At 40.7% G+C, this 19,881-nt stretch overlaps 1 protein-coding gene across 8 annotated transcripts in view; it reads left to right on the top strand.

Moving 5' to 3' along the window:
• The window catches only part of LOC126279069 (E3 ubiquitin-protein ligase HECTD1), a 311,851-nt gene that overhangs the window by 246,646 nt on the left and 45,324 nt on the right, over positions 1-19,881 (top strand). For all 8 annotated transcript variants that reach the window (XM_049979517.1, XM_049979523.1, XM_049979518.1 and 5 more), the window contains 5 exons: positions 236-414; positions 1,791-1,925; positions 11,892-12,167; positions 16,121-16,251; positions 18,240-18,439. In XM_049979517.1, coding sequence (XP_049835474.1) covers positions 236-414; positions 1,791-1,925; positions 11,892-12,167; positions 16,121-16,251; positions 18,240-18,439 — 921 coding nt within the window. The remainder of the gene's footprint in view (positions 1-235; positions 415-1,790; positions 1,926-11,891; positions 12,168-16,120; positions 16,252-18,239; positions 18,440-19,881) is intronic.

The raw sequence follows: 19,881 nt of genomic DNA on the forward strand, positions 1-19,881 counted from the left end.
ATTTGTGTAAAACATCTAAGACCCAGTGTTTGTTTTCTCCTAATCATTTCATATCATCTTCATTGACTTGCAAAGCCACCAAAGTGACTTCAAATAAAACTTGCACCAGGTGGGCAAACAACCCCAGATGGGGTCTCCTAATCAGTAATGCCATGCAGTAATTCATTTCATTCTTTCATCTTTTGTTCTTCTCAACCTTATTCTTACAAATGACATGTGTTTGAAACATTTGCAGGTGGTCTTCTGAGTACAGCTCAGAGTTATCCCAGTTTGACAACAAGTGGTGGCGGGAGTGGTGGTGGAACAGGTTCAGGTGGAGTATCAACAACCGCTGGAGGTGCGCCGTGCCTTAGTCAGGCACTTACTATGAGTCTTACCTCGACCTCTAGTGATTCCGAGCAGGTCAGTCTGGAGGTTAGTGCTCCGGACTATTATTGAGTTTCTCTCTGGTGCATGGTAATAGAGTATTAAGAGATTGGTGAGTGCTGTTTAGTAATAAAAGTAGGTTATAATGTAAGTATTATCTAACTTCAGAAGGAAATAAGTTGACATTGTGATCTTGTTATACATGCTTCTTTAAAGCAAAGGTTTAAGCAAGTGAGTTCCATCTGGCATCCAATGGAGATTATACAATTTTTATCATGTACAATAATTTTCATGTTTAAACTTTCTTCATTAGCACATAGTGCACAAAGAAATATATTAAAATTGTGAAGGAGGCTGTATGGAAAGAAGACAGTATTGGTTTTAGTAGCACTGTGTGCATGGTAATGAAAATGACACAGTGATTTGTAGAGATCTAAAAAACATCTAAATTGGATCCATGTAGAGATGTACTGACAGTCATTATTCTTGCAAATTAACCAAAGGTGGATTAGGAAGATAATGATGAGTGGGGCACGATGTGTTATACTTCACCACGCTTTACAGTGTACCAATACCAGTGTATGAAAAAGAATTTTTGTGCAGATGTTTTTAATTATGAAGGCACAGTAAGTCTCATAGCAAACTTTAAACGAGGTTTCCAAGGAGTGACTTAAATTTGTTGCATGTATCGCAGATTTTCTGATCGTTTGGCAATGCGTTACTCTCAGTTACTCTTTATATATACATTTTCTTCTGAAGAGAATTCATTCTTCTATTGCCACTTACAAATAGTGACTTTCTTTTTTAATTTCTATAACATTTTTACTTGCACCAAGCTTTCCCTTAAGTGGTCTTCTTGGTATCCATTCCCTCTTTCCATATTCTCACACTGAAGTCCTCCCTTTCCCCCTCTCTGACATGCTACCCACTCCTTCCCCTTTCCCCTCACTCTCACACACTTTAATTCTTCTGTTTTTCTCTCCTCCCCCCCCCCCCTCCTCACTGTCAACAATTTCACTTGTTGAACCTTTCCCACACTCTCCCCCAAAGCTGTGCACCCTCACGTCCTGTGCACTGCCTTCTTTTATTTGTTATGTGCCACTGCCCACATTAACTCCCTTCCCTCCCTCCCAATCTCCCTTCATGCTTTTTTCCCCTCCTCTGCTGTCATGTCCACAGCTCGTGGCCTAGTGGCTAGCGTTGCTGCCTCTGGATCACAGGGACCCAGGTTTGATTCCAGCTGAGTTGGGGATTTTCCCTGCCCGGGGCTGAGTGGTGTTATCATCATCATCATCATCATCATCATCATCATCATCTGCTTTCATGCTATTTACTAGAGGTTGCATTTTGGTATATGAAATTTGCTGCCATTGTGAAGCATAATTTTAATGATACTTATTCACTATGTGAATATTTACCAACAGGATTTTCTGGAGAGTTGTCGTGCTCCAACTTTGCTTGCTGAACTGGAAGATGATGACGAAATCCCAGATGCTGATTGTGATGATGAGTGTGATGAGAATGAGGATGACGACGATGAAGAGTATGAAGAGGTCATGGTGAGTTCAGATGAAAATTTTATCGTAATTATCATGCAGAGCATAAGCCTGCTGGTACTGCTGACAGCATGTTTACCTTTTATACTTTGCAGTTAAGACAAAGGAAAATTGCGAGTTGATAAGAGTTGAATAAATTTTGATTGCAGAGGTACAAATATTTCTGTTGAGACTTTTCTGGAAAAAGAGGTAAAATGAAAACTGTAAGAGAGAGAAAAAAATATTTGATATGTGTGGAAATAAAGTAGCTGTACATTGTTAACATCTGTGCATGTACTCAGTTAATAAAGGTATTCATAGATACATTCTTTTACTGCTCTTCATTTTTCTCTTTTTCTTTTTCCTTTTGATTTCCGTATTTGGTTTTACATTTTTATTCTGATACATTATGTCCATTTTGTCTCTCTTGTTATAAAGTTGTCATACTTACCCTTGATACCACGTGCTCCACTCTTCCTTATTTTCCCCCTCTCACTGTTTGCTTTGGCCAGCAAACAGTCTGTACTGTTGGGAGATGATGGTGGTATTATGGCTGGGTGGCTTTTGGGCTGTTACATTCCTAACTTGCACAAAGAGAACTAGTTCATATAATTTTTATGGTAATGAATAATCATGTAACAATAACACAGTTGAATACAAGAATTATTTGTACGTATACTTTGTCAGATACAGGTGTAGGATTTGCTCCCCATGTGAGGATGCCACATTCTGTTCCAATTTTTACTCTCATTCTGCCTCCGCAATAGTGAGTGACGTCATAATATCTTAACTAATCACACTTGTGGTGGTGTAAGATAGAGCAAATATATAGGCACTGGGAATACAGCTCACGGAAATGTTAAGATGGTCAGACCCGACTTCACTGTCTGACATATTCAGGTGTCTTCTCTAAGAACAGATTGGGTTCTCACAAACTGAGTTGATTTTTCTTATGCTGTTATGCTGGGAGGGGCAGGTTGAGAGACAGTTTAAATGAAATTTTAAGATACTGGGTGTGGATAAAATGTTATGATATTTCCAGTCACAAATTATGAGATAGCTATATGCAATAATTACCCACTGTTATTTACATCATATCGTTCCAGGGTTTGTAGACATTTTCTGTTGTTATCCCGGAACACCACTCATGCGTGTCACCATTCCCGACTTTAGTTGTTGTAAACCTCACTTGAAGCAAGAGAGGGCCAGGATACCTGCATCACGGAGACTGGGGGAACATAAAACTTGAACACCATGTAGTTCTGGATTGCATTCATGACACAGGAGGTGGCAGATGTGAATACAAATTAAGCAGTTGTTAAATAACCAAATAACCTGACACCAAGTAGATACCCAGAACAAATACTGGAAGTGGTTGTTTTGGCCTCCTAGTCAATATTTTTGGACTGCTAAGTGAAATAAAAACACTGTGTATGGCATTAGCTGGTCCCCCCCAAGGCTAGTCGTAGTAACTGTCGGCTGCTGTGCATTGTCAGCAGTCTGAGGCATTTGAATGTCACTCTTCCCAATGGTTTTATTTTACCATATATACTCGAATAATCCACGCCCTGGAATAATTCATGCACTTCCCTGTGCGGGTCCGGGGGTTAGAATAGGCCCGAGGTATTCCTGCCTATTGTACGAGATGACTAAAATGAGTTTCATGTGTTTCGGCCTTTATGTGATGGTCCCCTGTAGGGTTTGACCCCCCCCCCCCCCCCCCATTCTACTAAATTTTGAGATCTTTAGCCCTCTTTCTCGTTGTCGCACTGCAGTCCTGCCCAGTCTCCATCTACATCTACATCCATACTCCGCAAGCCACCTGACAATGTGTGGCGGAGTGTACCATGAGTACCTCTATCGGTTCTCCCTTCTATTCCAGTCTCGTATTGTACGTGGAAAAAAGGATTGTCTGTATGCTTCTGTGTGGGCTCTAATCTCTCTGATTTTATCCTCAAGGTCTCTTCGCGAGATATACGTAGGAGGGAGCAATATACTGCTTGATTCTTTTGGGCAAGGACACCTTCCTGGGTGTGTTTTCCTCCATGCACTATGCATTGTTGATTTCTGCATCGCCAATGACCGTGGACTACTTTGCACCTGATATCCAGCACAGTAGCCAGTCCATTGTGGTGTGGCCACCATGTACCCTGTTGGTTGTAGCCCCCTGACCACACAGGGATCGCTCTGCTGACGCCTGCGCCGTTAACTCCTCACATATTCCAAGGGGTAGATGCCCATCCCCCTGGGGCATCGAGACTTCCGGTCTTGTTGGTGGTGAAACACCAGCAGTCTCTAAGTAAGCTCAGTTCAACCCACAGAAGTACGACCCCAAATCGTTCCCCTCCCTGGCCGCACCATGGGAGGAACGTCAGGCTAATGAGGGTAGTGGATCTTATTTGCCCCGGTATCTTGTATGTTGGAGAGCTGATGGGGAATCTTTCATGACGATGAAGCCTTTGTTTTTTGTTGAGCATTTAGAGGACAAGTTCGGGGAGGTGGAGGGCTTGTCGAAAGTGAGATCTGGGTAAGTCTTGATTAAAACATCATCATCTGCCCAGTCATGGAGGTTACTCGCTTATGACAAGCTGGGGATGTTTCTGTAACCATCACGCCCCATAAGAGCTTAAAAATGGTCCAGGGTATCATATTTCACAGAGAACTTCTTTTGCAGTGCGACGATAAGATGCACGCCAATTTAGAGTGGCGAGGTGTACATTTTGTCCAGGATATCCACCGAGGTTCGAAGGATACTCGGATTGCCACCAGTGCCTTCATCTTCGCCTTTGAGGGTGATACATTGCCCGAGAAGGTTGAGGTGATGGTCTAGCAGAGTGATGAGGTGATGGTCTAGGAGAGTGATGTAAAGCCCTATTTCCCTCCCGCGATTAGTGTTCCCTCTCTTTTTGGTGGCGATTAATGGTCTTGTGGCTGTGGTGGGCTGATCGGTCTGTTCCTCTCTATATGCCGATGAGTTTTATCTTTATTACAGTTCCCCAAGCATCAGTGTCGCTGAACAGTGGCTGCAGGGAGCTATCTGTAAGGCACATTTTTGGGAATCCAACCATGGTTTTCAGTTCTCAGCCTCTAAGACCCGAGTGATGAATTTCTGTCATCATCGAACGGTCCACCTCCATCCATAGCTCTACCTTGCCAATGAATTCCTCCGTATTGAGGAGATGCATTGCTTTCTTGGCATGCTGTTTGATGCTCAGCTCAGTTGGGCACCTCATCTTCACGAGCTTAAACAATGGTGCTGGCGGCACATCAACATCCTTCGCTGCCTCAGCCACACTGGGGGGCTACACGAACAACCCTCCTACAGCTCTATAAGGCCCTAGTCCAATCCCTTCTCGACTACGGGAGCCGTCTTGTAGAAGCTGGAACCCCTCCCCTACGACTCCACGGACAACAGTTGCTTGCGTCATACATCGCTCACGTCCATGCCTCACCTGACTACCCAAACTGCAGGCTCCTTTTTCCATCTTATGCACTCCCCTCCCCACAACGGTGGCCTAGGTTGGGTCTCCGGATCGCGACCCGCATTCGTTCCCTTCTCTCGTCACTCGAGTCCTTTCCCCTTCCTCCATCCTTCCGGCCCTCTTCATCTACCCCTCCTTGTTCCTTCCCTCGCTTGCGCCTTTCTTTGGATTTGTCCTGTGACTCCAAGTCCTACGTTCCACCTGCCAGTCTTCGTAAACAATTCATGGCTCTTCTTGCCTCGTTTCGCGATGCAGATGTAGTCAACACCAATGGTTCTGTGGTCGATAGACGCACTGGGTTTGCTTTCATCCATAGAGACTATGTTGAGTAGCATTCCCTGCCTTGTGGGAGCAGTGTTTTCACTGCGGAGCTGGTTGCTCTTTATCGTGCACTAGCTCACCTTTCCTCCTGTCCTGGGGAGCCATTTGTCATATACAGTGACTCCCTGAGTGGACTGCAAGCACTCGACCAGTGTTTTTCTCAGGACTCTTCGGTGCACGGTATTCAAGATGCTGTTTTTGCTCTTGCCGAGTGTGGTCGTTCAGCAACGTTTGTGTGGACCCCGGGCCACATCGGCATTGCAGGAAACGAACGTGTCGATCGGTTGGCCAAGCGGGCCACCACTTCGCCACCCCTGGAGCTTGGTCTCGTGGAAAGAGACCTCTGGTCAGGCCTACATCGCAAGGTCCGCGATGTCTGGAGCTCTGAATGGTCTGTCCTGAACACGCCAAATAAGTTCCGTATGGTAAAGTCGTCTACGGCCGTATGGAACTCATCCGCGAAGAGCATGCGTAGGGACCCGGTTGTTCCCTGCCGTCTCTGAATCGGACATAATGCGGTTGACCCACAGCTATCTCCTTCGCCATGAAAACCCGTCCAAGTGTCGCTGTGATGCAGGGCTGATAGTGGTCCATCTTCTGCTGGACTGCCCCCTTTTAGCCCCCTTGCGCCAGTCGTTTAATTTACCAGCTACATTTCCTTTAATTGTATATGACGATGCCTCTATAGTTGACTCAGTTTTATGTTTTATCACTCACTCTAATGCGGGCACTCTCGCATGATTTCTCAGGCTACACCCACTCCAGCGACTTTTAATTGGGACGTGGATATCAAAATAGTGTCTTTTATGGTAACAAGCTGTGTTGGTACCTCTATCAACTCTTTCCAGCTGGAGGTTCTTCGTTTAGTTGAGTGGTTGACCCTTTACCTATTCCATCAACCACTGTAGTCTGTTTTACTCTAGTCAACTATTTGCTCTGCTCCTTTTAAGTGTCCTCTATTTTGTGTTATTGCGGTGTTCATTTTAGCTCTGTACCCCTTGGTGTTCCTTCCCTCTGAGTGCAGAGGTTACGCTTTTACTGTATCGGACTTTTACAAGTATGTCAGTTTGGAGCAGGGGACTGATGACCTCGATGTTCAGCCCCCATCAATCCCCAGAACCAACCAGCCAACCTACCTCCCCCAATGCAGTGCTTTACGTGCTGGAAGTTCAGCCATATGTCTCCCGTTGTACTTCCAGTGTTGCATCCTGATACTCCATATGCCCCACCTCCCATCTGTGTCAGCTGCGGAGAACCCCATTCACCTTAATGCAGGATTCTCCAGAAAGAAAGGAAAATCGTGTAGTTCAAGACCCTGGACCAACTGACCTACACTGAGGCTAAGAGAAAATTTGAATGTCTTGATCCTGTGCATATGATATCATCTTACACCACCGCTACAACAGTTCTGGCATCATTAACTCGCCAACCCAGGTCACCTCTTGGAGCCAGAAGACTACACCTGTGGGGGGGTTCATTCCCTCCCTGTTGCTTCTGCACCACCACCTACTTCGGGAGCAACACCACCACCACAACCACCACCATTGGGGACGGCCGTCCATTGGAGAGCGCATGACGACATGTGTGGTAGTGACCACGTCCCCGTCTTCCTCTCACTGCCCCAGCATCAGGCACACGGACACCTGCCGAGACGGGCTTCGAACAAGGCATACTGGGGAACTTTCACCTCTGCTGTCACTGCTGAATCTCCTCCTCATGGTAACCTTGATGTGATGGTTGAGCAGGTGACCAGTACAATTGCTTCTGCGGCAGAAAACACAATCCGTTGCTCTTTAGGGTGCCTGAGCCGTAAGATAGTCCCTTGGGGGTTGCCAGAAGTCACTGAGGCAATTAAGGATTGTCAGTGAGCTCTACAGTGGCACCCTTCGGTGGAGCACCTCATAACCTTTAAACAGCTCCATGGCAGTGTTTACTACCTTATCAAACAATGGAAGAAGGAGTGTTGGGAGAGATACGTCTCCACTATTGGGTGCCACATGTCACCTTCCCAAGTCTGGGCAAAGATCAGATGCCTTTCCGGGTACCAGGCCCCAACTGCTGTCCCCAGTGTTACCATTTCTGTTGAAAAATCTTGATAGCCAGCCCTGGCTAGCTTTGAAATTAGTAATATCTATTTTAAGCTGGCACATTTCACTCATTACTGCGTATTGTTGCTTCTCATCCACATAATAGCAGAGCCTTTTTTTGAGGTCTGGATGCTTTGCTTTTTGGCCACGAAATTGAAATGCCCAGCAATTACTATTTGTTTCTTGAAGCAGCAAATATTATATATATATGGAAAGCGCCGGCAGACAGGCACAATGAACAAAACACACACACACACACACACACACACACACACACACACACACACACAGAATTACTAGCTTTCGCAACCGATGGTTGCTTCTTCAGGAAGGAGAGGGAAAGACGAAAGGATGTGGGTTTTAAGGGAGAGAGTAAGGAGTCATTCCAATCCCGGGAGCGGAAAGACTTCCCTTAGGGGGGAAAAAAAGGACAGGTGTACACTCGCACACACACGTCGTCTTTCCCTCTCCTTCCTGAAGAAGCAACCATCGGTTGCGGAAGCTATTAATTCTGTGTGTGTGTTTGTGTGTTTTGTTCATTGTGCCTGTCTGCCGGCGCTTTCCCGCTTGGTGTGTTTTTTTTAATTTTTTTTACCGGACACGAATGCAACTCTCGTTTATGTCATACTTTCTTCCCACTGCTTTCCAATGTTTTCGGCTTCTTAGTAATTTTCAATTTTTGTTTAGCAGTGTACAAGTGATAATGAAATAGTAGCCATAATTAACAAGTTTGAAGATGTCAGTACTTCAGTTATAATGTGCTACAGAGGCATCACAAACTGAGGCCACAACAGTGCTACAGTATAATGGGATATATTGTTGGAGGCGGAGCAGTACCAACCTTGTTTCGAATAATCTCTACGCCCCAGTGTTTTGTCCTTAAATTCAGAAAAAAATGCACAGATTATTGAAGTATATAAGGTAACTTTGGAGATGGGGTGAAACAACCAGGGATTTGTATTTACTTTGACCAGTAAATAGCATGTTCTGTTTGGTGAGAGGTGTTGTCACAACTGGGGGGGGGGGGGGGGGGGGGGGGGGAGGCTGGCTGGCTGGTTGGTTGCATAGTTAAACCAGATAATGACAGAGTGAAAGTCCACACACAGAAGAATTCAAGTTAAGAAATAAATACCTTCATCAAAAAGAACTTTCACTCTGCCAGGAGTCGGGTATGTGCCCTTACCACTCATGGTCAGTACTTTCAAGGTCTGAGCTGTCCAAGCTCAACTCAACACTTTAGAGTGCCAGGTGTGTATAGTATTTATGTAGAAAAGACCAGCTGCACAGTCACAAAGTGCTGTGCTGAACGCAAGCTCCATATACGATAAAGAGAATTGGACAAGTCAGCCATGATGGAAAAATGACTGGAGAATGACAACAGAATACTATTTGAGGGCGCAACTATGTATTGGAATTTAATTGTAAAAGAAACTAACAGGGTATGATTATGGTGCATTAATTTCAAAAGTGGCCAGGCGTATATGTTTAGTAGAACACCAGTAAACCCCTGATTCCTTAATGAATTGTACTCTCATCTATAAAATATCTTCAGACTTTTAATTACCTTACACACGGGTTAACGTGTTAAATATTTGATGTTAAACATGTAAGAGAGAATAAATTTAGAAAAGGTTTGAAATTATCTTAGTTTGTTGAAACTCAGAAAGTGCTCTCATTATCAAGCCTAGTTAAGTATAGTGCAGGTAATTGCTTTCCATTTTAAGCAAAACCTAGTTTTTTCATGCATCTCATTATTGATGACATTATCTCTCCTGAACTATATACAATCGTATAATTTTGCTGGTACATTTAGCAGTAAATTAGGATACTTTCTGCAAAATGTGTTGCGAATAGTGAGGAGTAAAGAAGTAATAAATTAATATGTCTTGCCTGAAGTTAAAGTTTTTGTGCATGAACAACAAAACTGTAAGCAATGAACAGTTTTCCTTTCATCATTTTATGGGAGATGTTGGTGAGAAAAAGTTTTGTGAAGGTTTGAAATTACATGGAAAGTTTGCTGGAAATCGCTGTGTGTATTCACAGCTCCTAACTGTAATACAGGAATATTACAAATGATTGAAGCGATTTCATAAATTCACTGTAGCTCCATTCATTGACATATGGTCACAACACACTACAGGTACGTAGAAAAACTCATAACGTTTTGTTCGGCTGAAGCCGCACTTCAGGTTTCTGTCGCCAGAGCGCTCGAGAGCGCAGTGAAACAAAATGGCGACAGGAGCTGAGAAAGCGTATGTCGTGCTTGAAATGCACTCACATCAGTCAGTCGTAACAGTGCAACGAAACTTCAGGACGAAGTTCAACAAAGACCCACCAACTGCTAACTCCATTCAGCGATGGTATGCGCAGTTTGAAGCTTCTGGATGCCTCTGTAAGGTGAAATCAACGGGTCGGCCTGCAGTGAGCAAAGAAACAGTTGAACGCGTGCGGGCAAGTTTCACGTGTAGCCCGCGGAAGTCGATGAATAAAGCAAGCAGGGAGCTAAACGTACCACAGCCGATGGTTTGGAAAATCTTATGGAAAAGGCTAAAGCAGAAGCCTTACAATTTACAATTGCTACAAGCTCTGACACCCGATGACAAAGTCAAATGCTTTGAATTTTTGGCGTGGTTGCAACAGCTCATGGAAGAGGATGCGTTCAGTGCGAAACTTGTTTTCAGTGATGAAGCAACATTTTTTCTTAATGGTGAAGTGAAGAGACACAATGTGCGAATCTTGGCGGTAGAGAATCCTCACGCATTCGTGCAGCAAATTCGCAATCCACCAAAAGTTAACGTGTTTTGTGCAGTCTCACGGTTTAAAGTTTACGCCCCCTTTTTCTTCTGCGAAAAAAAACATGTATCTGGGCCTGCCGGAAAATTGGCTCGTGCCACAACTGGAGACCGACAGCGCCGACTTCATCTTTCAACAGGATGGTGCTCCACCGCACTTCCATCATGATTTTCGGCATTTCTTAAACAGGAGATTGGAAAACCGATGGATCGGTCGTCGTGGAGATCATGATCAGCAATTCATGTCATGGCCTCCACGCTCTCCCGACTTAACCCCATGTGATTTCTTTCTGTGGGGTTATGTGAAAGATTCAGTGTTTAAACCTCCTCTACCAAGAAACGTGCCAGAACTGAGAGCTCGCATCAACGATGCTTTCGAACTCATTGATGGGGACATGCTGCGCCGAGTGTGGGAGGAACTTGATTATCGGCTTGATATCTGCCAAATCACTAAAGGGGCACATATTTAACAATTGTGAATGTCTAAAATAACTTTTTGAGTTTTTGTATGTGTGTGCAAATCATTGTGGAAATATCTCAAATAATAAAGTTATTGTAGAGCTGTGAAATCGCTTCAATCATTTGTAATAAGCCTGTACTTGCCTTACTGTGTTAAAACTTCTTTATATAAGATTATACCTCTTAACTAGTATATCATGACAGAATTTTAAATTCAGTCAGTAATTAAATAATATATTTAAAATAAAATTTTTGTTGCCCCTGGAAGCTGTTACATAGGCAATTTGTAACTGAGTCTTTGCACCAAGAACAATGAACCTGGTTAGCCATTTAGTAACACAGTTGGTGGCAGACTTGTACTGTCAATCATACTTCTCTGGTTCAGTTTGGTGTCCAAGTCAGCAGTAGTGTCAAAAACCAAGAGATACAATGTTTACCTTATAAGACTCAGTATGAAACATTCTGCTACCACTTGCTTAAGTACTAGTTTGTTACAAAACATGTATTGTATGTAGAGTTAATATTCATTATCTACTTAAATTTACATGCTTAAAAACAATTTTCTGGTGACATGTTTATGAAATGCTAATATTAAGGTGAAATTACACAACTGATGAATAGCTTTTTTTACAGGTGATCAGGTATCTAATATTTTCTCTAGTTTGTTCAGATCCTTCAACACACATTTTTATGAAACATGTTGAACTCAACATTCTTACAAAAACGACACTCTTTGTCTCATTGTGTGATTGTTTGTTAACTGGTTATGCAACAAACACATACTGTTATGTTTTTTGGTGCTGGTATTTTTCACCATTGGAAATCGAATTTGGTTTTCTGTTTCAACAGGAGGAGGAAGGATACGAAGTTAGAGGTGGTAAACGACGCTCGTGGGATGATGACTTCGTCCTAAAAAGGCAATTTTCGGCACTTATACCTGCGTTTGATCCACGACCGGGCCGCACTAATGTTAATCAGACATCAGATTTGGAAGTTCCTCCACCTGGGTCAGATGAAAGTTCAAGTGGGGAGAGCAGTTCTATCAGTGTTGGGAGCAGCTCAGATGCAGAGACAGTGCCGCAGCCCCGCCTCAAACTATCATTAAGAGGACCAAACCAGCACGGGGTAGGTAATTCTTTCTGTTGAGAAAGAGTAGGATTACATGTCGTCGCCATCGTGATGGATATGAAGAAATAGAAAAACACATTTCCCGATTATTCATCTGTAATAAATTTTGTTGGAAATTTATGTAGGGAAATTGTAAAATGTATGTTTCTATAATCCTTAACTTCAATTTATGTTGTTATCTTCGGGAAATAAAATTTGTAACCATCTAAAACACTGATTAAAACAGTTTTTTCTCGCTTTAATTATTAAAACTCAATTTGCTTTTTGTTGACATGTCGTCGCCATCGTGATGGATATGAAGAAATAGAAAAACACATTTCCCGATTATTCATCTGTAATAAATTTTGTTGGAAATTTATGTAGGGAAATTGTAAAATGTATGTTTCTATAATCCTTAACTTCAATTTATGTTGTTATCTTCGGGAAATAAAATTTGTAACCATCTAAAACACTGATTAAAACAGTTTTTTCTCGCTTTAATTATTAAAACTCAATTTGCTTTTTGTTGATTACTTCTTGGTCATTGTCAATTGATGAATTCAAGAAAATTTTCTTAATTCAGAGTCACAAGACTGTACATCCATACTAGAGCTGTATTGATTGTTGTTTTTTTATCAGTTACTGTTGTATTCTTCATGTGTTTGCCTGACTCAAAATGCTGTGATAGTTAACATAGTGTAGTTTGTAACCATGTTTCTATTTTTTAATTGTAAATTAGAGAGTCAAACACAACAGTTACAGTTATATTATTTATAAGCCACATTGGCAGAATCATTTGTATAGAACTTTTTGTAAGAAATTTCCACCATTTGGTTGTAAATTACTGGTCATGCCATCACGATTTTGGCTTTATAACCATTCTAAAGTGCTAGCTGAGCTCTTGCAAGATGTCCATTCTGTCTAAACAGGCTCTAAAGCTGATTGTGTGAAATAAATGAACAGTAATTTACAGTCAAATGGTGGAAATTTCTTTACAGAAATTGTTATACTTTTTATTATTAAAAAGTTGATATGCTAAGACCAATATAAAATCACTGAAAGAGGTGGTGCAGTGATAATGACACTCGTATTTAATTCAAGAGGGACTGTGTTCAAATTTACATGCGGTCATACAGCTTTAGGTTGACATTGGTTTCCTTAAGTAGCACTGTGTGATACGCTACTTTTTTTGCTACATAACTCTGCAATTCACACTTAACTGCCTGACACAGGGTTTATCAAACCACTTTCAGACAATTTCTCTACCGTTCCACTCTCAAATAGCACGTGGGAAAAATAGTTGGTTAAATCTTTCTGCGCAGGTTGTGATTTTTCTTGTTTTATTATTATGATCAAGTCGCACTATGTAGTGGGAATCGGGAGAAAGTTAATGATTGAAATTTCATGAAAATATCTTGGCATAATGAAAAACTCCTATATTTTAATGATTGTTGCCTTGAATCACATGTCATATTGACGGTAATCTCTCTCCTGTTGCACAATAACACAAAACAGCTGCCCTTCTTGGAACTTTGTCAATGTCTTCCATAAATCCTTTCTGGCAAAGCTCCTGTACTGCGCAACAGTACTACAGAAGGGTTGGGCATGTGTAGTGTAAACGATCTAGTAGAACTGTTGCATCTTCTAAGTGTTCTGTCATCTTTGGTTCGCCTTCCCCCACCAACATTTTCTATGTGATGGTTCTAGTTTAAGTTCTTAGTAATTGTAATCCTTAGGTATCTAGTTGAATCAGCAACCTTTAATTTTGTGAAATTTGTTGTAGAACTGAAATATAACGGATTTCCTTCAGTACCCATGTGGATGACAACATACTTTTTATTGTTTAGAGTCAGTTGCCACTTATCGCACCTTACAGATATCTTTCCTAAGTTATTGTGATCTTCTATTGACTTTCCTAGATAGTAAATGACAGCATCATGCAAACAATCTAAGAGGGCTGCTCAGATTGTGTCCTAAATAAGTTTATTTAGATCAGGTATAGAAGAGAGCCTATAACACTTTGTTGGGAATTCCATATATCACTCAGTGACGTTGTCAGTTATTATGAACTATGACCTTTCAGGAAATTGTTGTGAATCCAGTTGCACAACTGCGACAATACTCCTTCAGCACACAATTTGATTAGAAGCAGGCTTTCTTGCAGCGAAGCATCTAACCCAAAAAGCCTTCAACCAACATTATATGAAATAAGATGGTTCTTGAGCATTTTAAGAACAGTTGGAATAGCTTCCAACTTCTCTTCCCTTTTTACCTCCCAGGAACAGTTTTGGTAATAAATGGTTGAATTGCTTTCCTATACTTGCACAGTCCAAAAATCACATTCTGTCCGTAATAACTTAAACGGTGACCAGGCATTAAACTTCATCCCTCAACCATAAATGTGTTGGTCTTTAAGCGTTGCCAGTGATTATAAGTGCCAATCGAGGAGATACTTGACTAAGTAGGGCTCCAGGTCACAAAAAAAGTCAATGCTGGGAGAGTGGTATGCTGACCCCATACCCCTCCACACCAAATGCAGTGGCACCATTACCAGAGGATCACACTTCGGTCGGTCGAAAATGTTGTTTTACATGTGATTGTATGTTGATGAGAGCATCAATTTGGTTGTATTGGCATGAGGGAGAATTGTATAATGATCATGTAAATAATACAAAATTCTATGCAGTTTTGAGTTACTCACCCCCATTATTGTAGGAAAAAAAGGCGTCACTTGACACAAGGTACAGCATGCACGCGTGAAGTCAGTGAAATGTTTCATATTGAATATAAAAATAATTATATTTGCAGAATGTGTAAAGATGATAGTTCATCATATAATAGCAGGAATATTAAATCATTTGAAACTACTTTTATTCTAAATATCCAGGTCAGTAAAAAAAAAAAAAAAATCAAGACTGAATTAACAAAAATAGATAAAAGTTAAGTAGATTGTTTGAATGCATCAGCTCCCCCCTCCCTTGACTTCAATGTGCAGAATGTTCATACAGCCCTGTGAAAATGTCAGAAAAGTCTTCATTTGTTATGTCTTTCAACTAGCTTGTCACATTGGCAATGGAAATACTAATTTGGAGTAGCTACAATATTTCAAAAAGGATATATTGCTACCCATACAGAGATGATGATGACCCACAGACAGGCACACCAAAAAGACTGCTATACATTTGAGCTTTTGGCCAAAATGCCTTCTTCTGAAGTAGAACACACACACACACACACACACACACACACACACACACACACACACACACACACACACAAACATTCATGCAAGCACATCTCTCACACACACAACCATTGTTTCTGGCTGCTGAGGCCAGAGACAGAGACAAAGGCAGTGGTTGTGTATGTGGTATGTGTTGTGATTTGTGTGTGTGTGTGTGTGTGTGTGTGTGTGTGTGTGTGTGTTTTCTGTTTTAGGAAAAGGCCTGTTGGCCGAAAGCTCAAATGTGTACCAGTCTTTTTGTTGTACCTGTCTGTGACTCGGTGTACCCTCTATATTGTGAGTAACTCTCTATCCTTTTCATAATATTGTCGATGGCTTTAGTTTGCGCATACATTTTCTTCTTAAAAACATTGTCAAGAATATGATGGACACTCGATTTACAGCTGTTGCTCATTTGCGATGTGCAATACAAAAACATTGACGCAACACAGTCCCATAGCCACTGCTTACAAACAATTGACTGTCTGAATGCATATCTGTTGTTTACAGTTGTTGGTTCAAGTCACCACTGTATCTATTGTACCGACATCACTTGTAAGTCTCAGAATATTTTGAAGTGGTGGTATATTTATATTAATTTAGTATTTCCTTAGCTCATGTATGAGTCTTTTACTCATAAACAACAGCAGTGCTACTGCGTCATCACCATATAATTAACTTTTCTATTATTAACACAAACTCAAGTTTAAGCAATTTGTAAATAATGCTTTCTTTTCTGTGTGTTTAGGTTCCTGATGTTGAAGTACCATTAACAGACCGTAACTGGACAATATTCAGAGCTGTACAACAGCTTGTCCAAAGTGCAGAACTTGGAACAAGGCAAGAAAAGCTGCGACGTATATGGGAACCAGTATACACGTAAGTTGACATTCTTTATAAGTAAGTTGACATTATTCATAAATTCTTATAATTTTCAATAGGCTTAAATCTAATGCATATTTTGAAAATGATATAAGCAGCTATTTAGCTAAGAATTTATATCAGATTACACATTCTATATAGCTAGAGCCCCCTCCATGAGTGTGTGGAAATCTCAGAAACAGTATGGTATGATCGAGTCATTCTAGATGTCTAAACCCTGTACACTTTGTAAAACACGCGCACACACACACACACACACACACACACACACACACACACACACACACACACACACACACAGGAAAAATCATGAGCAGCTTGAGGGCCTCGTTTCCTTTCAACAATAATACAATCTTTGCAGATACCAATTAGTAGTATTTAAAATATGCTGTGATATATTCATTTGTAGTTAGGTAACCACAACTAATAGAACATTGTTTTATGGGAACTAGTTATCTTATTTACCAGTTTGAACAAACTGGGTTGTAGCATTTTCGCCAGACATAACAGCACTTGCAATGAGATTGTCCATAGCAATCACCTAAACTCTGTAACCTTGATAAACTAATGTTCGTGGGCAATGATGTAAATAAAGGGAAGTTGTACTTACCAATAAAAACTTATGCAAGCTGCAAGTAAATGTCAGAACTGAAGGTTTCTTTATCAGGCAAACAAGAGGATTGCTGTAAATGTGTTTGTTGAGCATTAAATGAGGATGGTGTGTGATCATGGTGGCAATCATAGTAATTAATTCTGAAATGTGCTATCCTTAAGGTACCCAAACTCTGTACCCTATAGAACAGAGTTAGCAGGGGACAGTGGAACATGGCTCCAGTCAGTTTATGGTCAGTACTTTTGCGAAACAGGAAGTTATGCAGTCAGTATTAGTAGTATTATAAACTATGCAAGCAAACAAAATTTACTATTAAATGCACATTTAAATGCATAATCAGTGTTCTGGCACAGTGATGAACTGGAAAGAGTGGTACAAGATCTGTTAGGGGTAAACAACCTGTATAGACTCAACAGACCTGCTCAGCACCCAGCCTAAGAAGGAAAAAAAAGGGGGGGGGGACTGGCATGGGTTTATAGTTTATATCTGGCGTCCTTTTGGAAGCAAGTCTGGTTTACAGGAGCAGCAGACAATGTCAGTTCCATCTATAAAATGCCCCGTGGACTCTGGAATTGACTGAAACCGAGAAATATCATGGGTTTGTATAGAAGGCAGCACCAAAATGACTCTACAGCTGCGTGTGGGCAACTGAGACTAGAAAAAGCGATGGGCTGTCCTTCTGAATCAGTACTCACATCGTCTTTTTCACTGTCCTCACCATCAGTTGGTTGAATAACACAAATTCAAGCTCCTGAGAGGTATCAGTATATCAGTAAAAATTTAGTCATCATCATCATCTTCTTCTTCTTCTTCTTCTGTGGAGTACAGGATATTTAAAAGCTCTTCTAAATGTCTCTGCTTTTCCAAATTTTGTCTGAAATAAAATATGATATTTCGTACATACTGATACAAGCCAATCACGCAACAGTGCTGATAAAGTAATCATTTTGAATTTATTTTAGTATCCAAATTAGTAATCTGTAATAATATGAGCAAAGGTACAAAAATATACATCGTAATTTTATTATACTTGTCACTTAGCCGTTACGAGAAGTGGCAGAATTAATAGCACTAGAACAAATGCTTTCTACCAGGTAGTAAGCAATCCTGCTCTTCTCTGTTAACTATTCTTTTCAGCCATGGACTTCCAAACTAACAATTAAAGTTACAAGAAATGTTACAGTTGTTGACATTGATCTGCTGGAAACAGATGTGTATAAGAAGAGAATGTGTATGATAAATCATACAGTGGGATGTAATGAGTTAATTTGATGCACTGTTCATGGACTACATGACAAAGTTTAACTTGATGATCATATTAATGTTGTTATGGGGCTGCTTATTATTGTTGCATATGTCTCTTGTGGTACAGCATAGTATATCGCGAAGATGACAGCACACCTGGACAAGAGGATCAACAAAATGTAGATTCAACACACCAGAGCAGTATTCCTTCAAGTACTACTTCACCTTCTACTCCTGCGACACCAACCATGCCACCTGCCTGCAGTGTTGATGATGTGCTGCAACTTCTCAGGCATCTTTTTGTCATCAGCACATTTAAAGATGAAGGTAAGCTTTATTAGATTCTCCTGTGCATTTTATTGACGGGGCGCATATTTCAAAAATGTTTTTATTTATTTATTTATGATTAAATATAACTTGAGTCTTGGGCATGAATTACTGTGTAGGTATTAGTATGTTAGAGAGCTGTTTCCTTGCAGAATGTGAACAATGCAGTGTTAAAAGTTATGTAACTTTCCACGTTTTGCATGTTCGCAATTAAAGTCTACACACATTGACCTGTTAGTTTGTACCAAGTGAATCCAACAGTGAAGAATTTTGTACTTAATGTGTTACTGATTTAGTTGCTGTTTGTAATTCTTACTTTTCATTGTTGCACAATCCCAAAACCTAAAGTCACTAGATTGTGATGAATAAAAGGAATTGTGTCATAGAATGTAATTACATTTTCTGATTGTTCCCTTTGCTGTCACCATATTCTTTAATTGATAGGAATAACCTGAACTTAAACATCACTCTGTGTTAAAGCCTACAGCTGTGAAGAGAGAAAGAAAGAAAGAAAGAGACCTTTGTGCATCTTCAGACAATTGCCTAGTATTTACAACAAAAATATTTTGTTTGCATAATTCTAAAAGTGCACTTTCTTCTCAGATGTTTGGTTAAGTAGGGTGGGTGTGTGTGTTGAATGAAGATAATTATTTTAATTTCTCTTCAGGAAAATTCTTTCAGCCCTATAATAATATGAAATGCTGAACTTTGTCTTCTTAAATGTTTGTAGATAGTATCGTCACTGTTATTTATGCTTTTTTATGGGAAACGAATGTAGTTAATTACATTGCAGATAATAATTTAAATATGGACAACTTGATTGGAAGGAAAGGAAAGGGTTTAATGAGTAACTTGGGGTGTGTTGATGCTTCCACCTTGCCAGCATGGCCTCCTAAAGTGAATCAAACCCACAAAGTCTTACCAGCCCTTTTACCCTGAACTGTCACTGTTCTCCCCACTGCTCGCTATGATCTTCACGAGACAACAATTTCAAGGTGGTTTGTGTTTCATGTCACAACCATCATTGTATGTTCTGAAACTTGAGTTGTGATTGGCTGCTTCAAGGTCACTCCACCAGCACCCTGTTTAATTCTGCTAGCTATGTGATTAACTGCGGGGTCATTACTCCTGACCAGCAGTAAGGCTGCAGCATGAATATAACAAGGCTCCTGGTGATCAGGAAAGCGCCAGCAGCAAAACTGGATCATAAACATATCCTGCAAGTAGGTGAAAAATTAACGTTTTGGAAACTGTTTGTTGGTTTTTCTTTCAATTGCTCATGAAAAGGGACAAGAAAATAATGTGAAAATTGTAATGCAAAATTAGTTGCTTTTAATTAAATTGGTGATTTTTATGAGAGATCATGAAATTTGTAATTTTCCTGTATAAAAAGTAATATGTCTGTGTAATTAAATGTGAAAATTGCTTGTTCACTTCTAATC

The sequence above is a fragment of the Schistocerca gregaria genome, chromosome 6, assembly GCF_023897955.1.
Source record: "Schistocerca gregaria isolate iqSchGreg1 chromosome 6, iqSchGreg1.2, whole genome shotgun sequence".
Lineage (NCBI taxonomy): Eukaryota > Metazoa > Arthropoda > Insecta > Orthoptera > Acrididae > Schistocerca > Schistocerca gregaria.